The sequence below is a fragment of the Tupaia chinensis genome, unplaced genomic scaffold (assembly GCF_000334495.1).
Source record: "Tupaia chinensis unplaced genomic scaffold, TupChi_1.0 Scaffold000627_1, whole genome shotgun sequence".
NCBI lineage: Eukaryota > Metazoa > Chordata > Mammalia > Scandentia > Tupaiidae > Tupaia > Tupaia belangeri.
In genome coordinates, this window is record NW_006160147.1 from 8,573,530 (window position 1) to 8,582,641 (window position 9,112).

The following is a 9,112-nucleotide window of genomic DNA, read 5'->3' on the forward strand; positions in this document are numbered from 1 at the left end:
TTCATAGACAAAACACACTTTAACACCCTCTTTAACCCGATGTTTAAAAAAAGGCAAACTTGGGACCAGCAGTTGGTGGCTATGTCACTGGACTCCCATGTAGTTGACCGCCATTCAAGTCCCGGACCCAATGACTTAAACTCATGTCGGGCGCATGTGCAGCATGCCCAAGATCCTGAGAGGAGAATGGAGGAGAAGGGATTGTGGCATGGCCATCCCCCCGGGGCGGTGTCTCATTTTCTGTCTCTCTTCCTGGTGAACACGCCTTATAGCAAAAGCCTCTTAAAAAAGAAGGAAAAAAGCCAACTTTAACATACCATAATGTATATTTTTGTGGCTACATTTAATAGTAAGTATATTCCCTTACTCACCTAGCACATAAATCTGTGGACTTGAACTTCTGAATTTAGTAGCAGAATTACAATGTAAATGGCATACGGAGAATAATAGTGGTTTGGATCTCTGAATAATACAAATAAAAATTCATGTTAAACATTGTTGCTTACCACTGCACAGTTCAATGTTTTATTAACATAAAATTTGCCATCTTATTTGTTAACATCCCAGTGTAAGTTCTAAGGAGGCTAAGAAAACTCACTTCAAAATCTCCTCCCCATTTCCAGATAACCCCAGCTCATTCATGTTTTATTCAGGTTTACATAAATCACTTGCAGAACTCAGCCTAAGTTGAGGATTTTGTGTGTAACAGTTTCCAATTCAAAAAATAAAAACTCACTGAAATTAGATATCATAAACAGAAGAAACAGCCAAGATAAAAACTGGTATGCTACCTTTCAAGTTCAAATGTGTAATGATAGAATTTCCCATGCTAGAAACAATGTAACAAATAGAAATATTGAAATCCTTAACCCACAAAAAGCTACTACCAAAGAATCATTAAAATATAAACAAACTCTAACTAACATAAAACAGCACAGGACTTGTGTAATGTCCTATTAACAAAGGGTAATTGCTGCTAGGGGCTTGAAGTGCTTTTCTTTCTCAAGAGCTTATGAGTCTGTCAACCTGCTTTTGTTTATATGTAATAAAAAGTTCTCCAAGTAAAAGGCTTGGATCTTATTCCCAGAATCCAGCACAAAAGTGAGTGTAAATTTCAAACTGGAAAATATTGTTGTCTCTAATAGGCGAAGACAACTGACTCTGATAAAACGCTCTAATTCTTGTACTCCTGGCAATAGCATTTCCTGATAGGATTGTCTCTTAGACCAGGTTAAGAAATTAGACCATCGCGTGAGCGTTTTCCAAAGAATAAATGATCCCAAAGTGTGGTACCTTGTTGGATGCGGAGTTTGAGGGGGGATAGAATGGCTCAGTGTGTAAAATTAGTGTAGGCTAAACTTCCTGGTTGATGACTCAGAAGGAAAAACAAACAGCATGTCCCATCATTTCTTTGCGGAGAATTAATTTAACCTCTGTTTTTCTCTTCTAAGGTCTTGTGGTAAGTCCTTGCTAATGTCCTTTCAGAGGGCTTCTTAAAAGAGAAGGAGGAGGTTTCGCAGTTCAGGTCGACTGGGTCCTAATGCAACTCACTGACCTGGACACTTTCCCTCTTCATCAGAGGCCTTGCTCCTTCTTCAAGGGATTGGGACAGAATTTGAGACGTCAGAGAGAAGTCTGGATAAAGGATATAGTGGTTGCTACCAAGAGCTGCTCTGTGAGCCAGAGGAACATCGTCACTTTAATGAAACCACGTCCCCTACCCCTGGCGTTTCTTCACCTTTTGCTGAAAGTTGCCCGTTGTTATAGCATGTAGGTAATAATAGTCTCCCAGGAGACAATGATAGATTCACCCTTTCCCCAAAACATGACACGCTGTCTAATCTGGAAAAGAAAGCAAAGGCTAGACCTTAGTGTGTAATTGAGAGACGATCAATCTTCAGAAAGCAAGCCTGACATCACTTCTGTGACAATTCTTCAAACCACAAGGGTTTGGGTCTCCTGACAAGGCACCAGGGCTGGTCTAGTGTCATCACTGGTCTCTGGCCCGTAGCCAGTAGGTCTTTGTAATTCAATACCAGACTCTCTTCTCTACTGAACTTCCTCTTGACCCTCCCTTGAACATGTGAAGACACTGAGCCCCCCCATAGAAGTGGCCCCACCACCGGGCTCTGGGGGGGACCCAAGGAGCAACCCAGAGCAGAGGTTCTGTCTCTCTGAAAGCCCCAGGGAAGGGTGTGAACTGGAGGTAAGGGCAGTGATGTGTTGCCTCTTGGAAAGTTCCTGCCTGTGTCTGGGCTCTGCAGTGTGAGGGGTTGTTGGCTGCCTCTGGCCCCGAAGCCCTGGCTCCTGTTTAATATTCTGACTGCTCCGTTGATGTTGTGCTTGGCCCCTGTGGGACTGCAACTCACGGCTTGAAACTGGAGCCAATTTTCTGTCTTCATCTCGCAGTGTTTTGACTGGAGGCAGATCCAGTTCAGGCCGATCAGGGCTGGTGGAAACAACTACCAAGTGTCTCTCTGTCTGCTTCGCTTTGGGAGAAGAAAGTGGAGGGGGCCCCAGAACGTTGCAGAGGAACTGGCCCGCGGAAACAAGAGGAGGGTGCAGGGGGAGTGGAGCAGACAACCTCAGCATCAGTTGGAGATTTTAGTGGAGATATCTTTTCTGCCTCCCCCCCCTTTTTTCTTTTGATTGATTAGCAGGTTTCATCAAAGGAGACTCCCAAGGGATTGACTAGAAAATTGATTTTGCCTTATTAATAGAAAGGAAGCGCAAGGGTTTTGGCCCTGCCTCTTAGCGGTACATTTTCTTGGGGAAGGTCAGGAGGAAAATGTGTTTCGGAGGCACCGCAGCTGTCTAGAACAGGGCTGAAGGGAATCTGAGAACAATAAGAAATGGGGTTTTAAAGATCCGCCCATGAAATGCAGATTGCTGAACACAGAGGCTGAGCTAATAGCAGCAAGAGTTTGCTGAGGTTTTCTTTGGAAAAATAATAAAATGTTTCAGGGTGAAGGGGAGGACTGAGAAGTTCCCCAAAGCAAAGGAATGAAGATGCCAAGGCCGTTCCCTGGCTTGCTCTTGATTAGGGCTCTTTTCTTTTCTTTTCTTTTTTTCCAGATCTGAGGTTGTCAGAGATGACTCTGGTTCTGTCCATGAATAGATTCTGCGAGCCCATTGTCTCGGAAGGAGCTGCTGAAATTGCTGGGTACCAAACACTATGGGAGGCTGACAGCTACGGAGGCCCGAGCGCCCCAGGGCCAGCACAGGCTCCTTTGCAGGGAGACCGGGGAGCTGGTCCCCCATTGGCAGGTATTGCCCTTGACCTTCCCCTGCTGCCCTCAAAGGCCAGACTGGTGGACAGGAGGCGATGTCTGGGGTGCTAATGCCCCAGGGACTTCCCAGGTAGCCTGTATGCCTCTCACAGAGGAGACCTGGGGTGATACTCCCATTGCGTTTCATCCGCTGTCCACCTGTGCTGCTGCCTGTTTATAGTTTTAAGAGAATCAAACCAGATATCAAAACTCTTGAGTGTAGGTTTCGGTTTTCATCCCTGTGGAACTTATGTGGTTCTCTCGGAGCTGCACAGGAAAGCCCTAGTGGCCTCGACAATGAAATCTTTATCCCGTGAGACATAAAGGAATCTGTACTTGGGGCCCGCAGCCCTGTGCCTCTTCTCTTAATAATAAGCACACAATTGGCTTTAGGATTGTAAGAGAAAAAAAATTAAGCCAAGAAAAGAGAAATATGTTCTTCCTGATTCTATATTCTTATAGTCTAAGATACTTTCCTTTGAATTTTTGTGTAGTACTAGCTATTAAAAAAAAAAAAAACTAAAATATAAAACAAGTCCTCAGTGAAGTCTGTTTTGCTGAAAAGGATTGAAGTGTGTAAAAATTAGACCCTACTTTTATTCATGGTTGACATGTTAACATTTTTGAGAGTGAAAAGGACTTCAGTTTCCCAAAGCTTTCATGTTAAGCTGAAAATGTTTGAAGTTTGTATTTTGAAAGAAGGACTATTATAATTCCATTGTGCAAATAACTCTTTCTTTACCGGCCTTGAGGCAATTATATTTGAAAGTTGTTTAGTTTTTAGTGGCTACAGTTAAAGATATATACATCTGAACAGTGGTGTTATCATGGAGTTGATTAAACAATTTGAATAAATACTAATATCATTTCAGAGTTGTTCTACTCCCCCCCCTCTTTATGAATTTGGCTGTTTGCCTGTGTGTAGAATTAAGATTCTGAGTACATAGTAAATGCCGAAATATGTCATTTTCCTCTCTAATTGCCTAGAAATCTTTGTCTAGCCTGGGTCACAGAATTCCCTATGATAGCAACTATTTAGACAAATGTTTATTTTGAATCACCACATGTACAGACAAATACTTCGCCAAGTTATCCTCTAGAAGGAAAGGAAGCAACAGTATTTTGTTTGGAGAACCTCTGGCAAACCGCATGTCATTTGTCATATCTGATTTATTACCACAGGATCACATTACAGGGGAATTTCAAATCCTATAACAACATCCAAGACCACATACTTTAAGAGGAAGTATGTGGAAGAAGAGGATTTTCACCCACCACTCAACAGCTGTAGCCATAAAGTATGTTTTCTTAATAGTCATTATTTTTATTAAGAGTTTAAGATACTTAGTAACAGTTGCTTGATCCATTTCCAGAAATTAAATTGTTTCACCCAAGCAATGAAAATGAACTACTTCTTTGTAAAGCCACATTAATCATTGTTCCTTTTTTTGGGTCCTGGGTTATTTTTCATAAGTGCTTGAACGAAGAGGCTCCTCTATTCAGAAATAACAAAAGTATTTCATTGAAGTCATGTCTTTTTTTTTTTTACTTTTGATTTAATTCTTTATTCTTCTTTATTTAATTTTATTTATTCATGCATTCATTTTCATTTGACTAGAGAGAGAGAGAAAGTGAAAAAGCAAGCCACTAGGTCCAGGACTCAAACCATGGTCGGCCACATGGGAGTGTCCAGCACCTTAGCCACTATGCTACCTGCTGGTCCCCTATGATTTAATATTCTGCAAGTTGCATTAAGGATTATGGTTATCCAACACTTTCATATTTGGGGAAATGCACTTGTTCTTTCTTGACTGTTCTCCCCAGTCAGAGCTCTGACTCTTGTGGCCAACGCTGCTTCTGTGTGTGTTTGCATAGGGCTTGTTATTCAGTGCTTTTCTTGACTTCTTAAAGGTAAAATCAACATCCGCTGAATGTACGTATGTAAGCAGAAACGTACACTTCATGGTCCATTCATATGTGTTAAGTTTGTTGAAATGTAGAATTAATTCCCAAGAAAAGACTAAACCTAACTTGTTTGCATGTACATAATAGAAAATAATAGAATGGGAGAAAAGTAAATAGAATTATGAAAGTAGACATCTAAGCTTTCGAAATAATAGTTCTTTTTTCCTTATGGTTTATCTTCCTTCAAAAACTAGTGGTTGTTTGTTTTATTTTGTTTTTAAGAGAGATTTTTGCTATAGGGTGCGTGTGCTCGCCAGAGAGACAGAGAGAAATCATCTCCACCACCACCCCCGGGAGGGGGGGGTGGCCATGCTGCAATCCCTTTTCCTCCATTCTCTTCTCAGGGTTTTGGGCATGCACGCACATGTGCCCAGCATGAGTTTTAGGACACCAGGTCCAGGACTTGAACTGCAGTTGATTATATGGCAGTTCAGAGACATAACCATTATGCCATCTGCTGGTCCTATCTACTGGTTTTTATTTTTACTTTGCTAGAGGGCATGTGTGCTTGCTGGAGGAGAGAGATGATGGGAGTGGAGGTGAGTGAGAAAGCACCCCCACACACACTCCCCCAACCCCCTGCCATAGGTTATAGCCATGCCACAATCCCTTTTCTTCCATTCTCCTCTCCTCTCAGGATTTTGGGCATGTGTGCACATGTGCCCAGTGTATTTTTCAAGCTGCCGAGTCCCACACTCAGCCACATAGTTGAACATGTGGGCTCCAGGCATCTTAACACCATGCCAGGCATAGTCCATTATCTGCTGATTTAATCAGGGACGGTATCACCCCCGGCCATAGCTGTCTAAAATGCAGAGAGGATTTTCAGTCCATCGTCCTCTCTGTCTCCTCTCATCCCTCACCCATTGCTCCATCCTTTAATGTTCACTTTCACCCTCTCAGAAGGAGATATCAGCCTGCATTTGGCAGGTGTTGGCTTTGTCCAGTGTGTGTAGTCCCTGCCTTTGGCCAGTCTGGGCTGGTTTAGTTCACAGCTCCTCTGGTTATGTTGCCAGTTTGCCTTTTTTATGACTTGGAAGAAGAGTTAGTCCCCAGGACACAAGCAACTTATTTCCTTTTTTATTTCTGTGTTGTGGTTGTAGCAGTTTTTCAACTGCTACTGGATTTTCACCATCACATGGTGACTGTCATTCGACTCAAAAGAGAGTCTTCATTTCCTCCCAGCATCTCTTCTCCTCCTGGTGCCAAAAAGAAGCCTACAGGGTCTGTCCTTCAACTGTCAAGAGCTGAGCCTCATTAATTATTGTTGTCCTCTCATCGAGCAAGGATAATTGCATGTGTGAAACCCTGAGGATTACAAGAGGGACAGTACTGAAATCCAGTTCTCCTGCTTGGTTGCTAGACCAGGGTTTGAAGTTGTGACCTGCATCACACATCCGGACCTTTATTGTTATACAGTGTATCCATGTGTGGGGCCAGCTGTATGGCTTATTGGGTAAGGGAGCTGTATCCCACATGGCTGGCTGTAGTTCAAGTCCTGGCCCTGGCAGCTTGAAAAATACTCTCAGGGCAAGTGCATATGTACCCCAAATCCCAACAGGATGGAGAAGTGGAAAAGGGATTGTAGTGTGACCACATCCCATCGGAGGATGCTATCTCACTCTCTTTCTCTTTCTGTCTCTCTCTGGCAAGTCTATACACCTTCTGGCAAATTTTAAAATATGCATGAATGTATGTGTCTGTGTGTGCAAGTGTGTTTGTGTATACACACACATAAAGTACCAGTATTACAGTACAGGCTGATGAATTTCACAAAGTAAATAAACCGCGTAATTTACATCCACGTCAAGAACCAAATCATAACGAGCTTCCAGAATACTTCCTTGTGCCCATTTCTGGTCCCTCTCCCCTCACCAAGGAACTGCTCTCCTGACATTCTAACAGCTTAGATTAGTTTTTGTTTCAGCATCCCCCTCACTAGGCCATTAAATATCTCACCAGGTGACTTGTCCTTGCTGAGGTCTGCAATGTGTTTGGGTCCTCTGGTGCTTGACCATAAAAGTGAGTCAGAAAGCAGGCCGGGGCTATCCAGAGTCATGGAGATTAAGAGACTGGCCATATAGCCAGCAGTGCAGTTCAGTCCCAGACCTGGCAGTCTGAGAAAACATACTGGGCACACATGCATGCCCCACAAAAGGAGGAAAAAATGGAAGAAAAAGGATTACAACATGATTTTCCCTCAAGGGGAGGTACTTTCTCTCTCTTTCTCTCTCTCTGTGTGTGTGTGTGTGTCTGTAAAGTGTGGATACCCCCTGGCATATTTTAAAAAATAGAAGAGAGGGCAGCAGGTAGATAGTGGCTAAGGCATTGGACTCTCATGTGGCTGACTACGGTTTTTGAATCCCAGACTAGGCAGCTTGAAAATCACACTGAGCACCTGTGTGTGTGGCCCAATATCCTGGGAGGAGAAGGGACTGCAGTGTGACCTTCCCTCTGGGGGGTGATTTTTCACTTTCCCTCTCTCTATCACTCTCTAGCCAGTGCACATGCCCTTTAACAAAACTCTAAAAAAAATTTAAAAATAAAAAAAAAAAAAAAAGAAGAAGAAGAAAAAAAGAAAGGCAGGGGTGGGGGTTGCAGAGCTCCAGCAAAGTGAAGACGCATCATCTAAATGAATTGGGGGAAACAAAACTACAACATCCCCAGGCCCAGACTCTGCCCAGAAAGAAATGTGCTATGATGAGGCCTTCATGTAGTCTGCTTCATAAACGTCCTCCCCCTCTTATTTCATCCTTAGACCATCTCCATTTTCGAGGAACGAGCCCACATCCTTTACATGTCCTTAGAAAAGCTGAAGTTCATCGATGATCCTGAAGTGTACCTCCGAAGGTCCGTCCTGATCAACAACTTGATGAAAAGGATCCACGGAGAGATCATCATGCAGAATAACTGGTGCTTCCCTGCCTGTTCCTTCAACGGCGCCTCCGCCCAAGAGTGGTTCATGGCTCAAGACTGTCCTTACCGGAAACGACCACGGATGGCCAAAGAGGAGTGTGAAAAGTTTCATGCCTGCTGCTTTTACCAAGAATGTGGTGGTCACTACTTAAATTTACCCCTGTCTGTCAACACTAGTGTCGAAAGTGCCTCCACCTCTGCCGCCTCCTCCACGTCCTCCTCGTCGTCCTCTCCCCCTCTGCCTTTACCGAGCTGTTCCCACCAGGTGGACTTCGATGTAGGCAGTGTGCCTATTTACAAGGGTGATGGCCAGATCCCTGCCAATGAAATCTTTGTCACTCATGTCAGGTCACCTGGTGTTCAGGAAAAGGCCAAATTAAATGAGGAGAAAGCAAATAATGACATCAGCAGAGATGGTGGTCCCCTCGGCCATGAACCTATGGGAAATGACCTTGCTTTTGAATGCAAAGGCCAATTTTATGATTATTTTGAGACTGGTTATAATGAAAAAAACCATGTAAATGAGTCTTGGAAAAAGTCTTTAAGGAAAAAGGAGCCTTCACCAAGTAACAAACCATGCTGCAGCAAAGGGAGTAAAATCTGAGCCATCTTTGCCCTGAAACTTTGAAGCATGCACAGCATGACCAATTAGCTCTCATAAATTTTATTTTGAATGGATTTTATAGTTTTGTACAACTGATAAAATTATGCCATGAACATGCCGTGTCGTTTTAATGCCTGGAGAGCAGATTGCATAAAACATCTGTATAGTAGGCCTCTGTGAGCTACTTATAAATGTGGCAATTTTACCAAGGAAACGGTTGACTTCATGCTTAAAAGTGTATCTTAGTTTTCTTATAGATATTAAAAAATAAATGAGTAGATTAGATTAGGGGACAATGTGCCCTTGTGATATAGTTCCACTACCCACGCACACCCCACCCGCGCAAGGAGCCTGTACT

General features: G+C 43.2%; 1 protein-coding gene across 1 annotated transcript; it reads left to right on the forward strand.

Annotated features, from left to right (window-relative positions):
• Nucleotides 1–1,619: 1,619 nt before the first annotated feature.
• On the forward strand, nucleotides 1,620–9,092 carry SERTAD4 (SERTA domain containing 4). The gene is made up of 4 exons (XM_006159338.3): nucleotides 1,620–1,770; nucleotides 3,076–3,267; nucleotides 4,452–4,567; nucleotides 7,993–9,092. Exons 2-4 carry the CDS (start codon nucleotides 3,093–3,095, stop codon nucleotides 8,752–8,754), a joined length of 1,053 nt encoding a protein of 350 aa, XP_006159400.1. The 5' UTR covers nucleotides 1,620–1,770; nucleotides 3,076–3,092; the 3' UTR covers nucleotides 8,755–9,092.
• The last annotated feature ends 20 nt before the right edge of the window (nucleotides 9,093–9,112 follow it).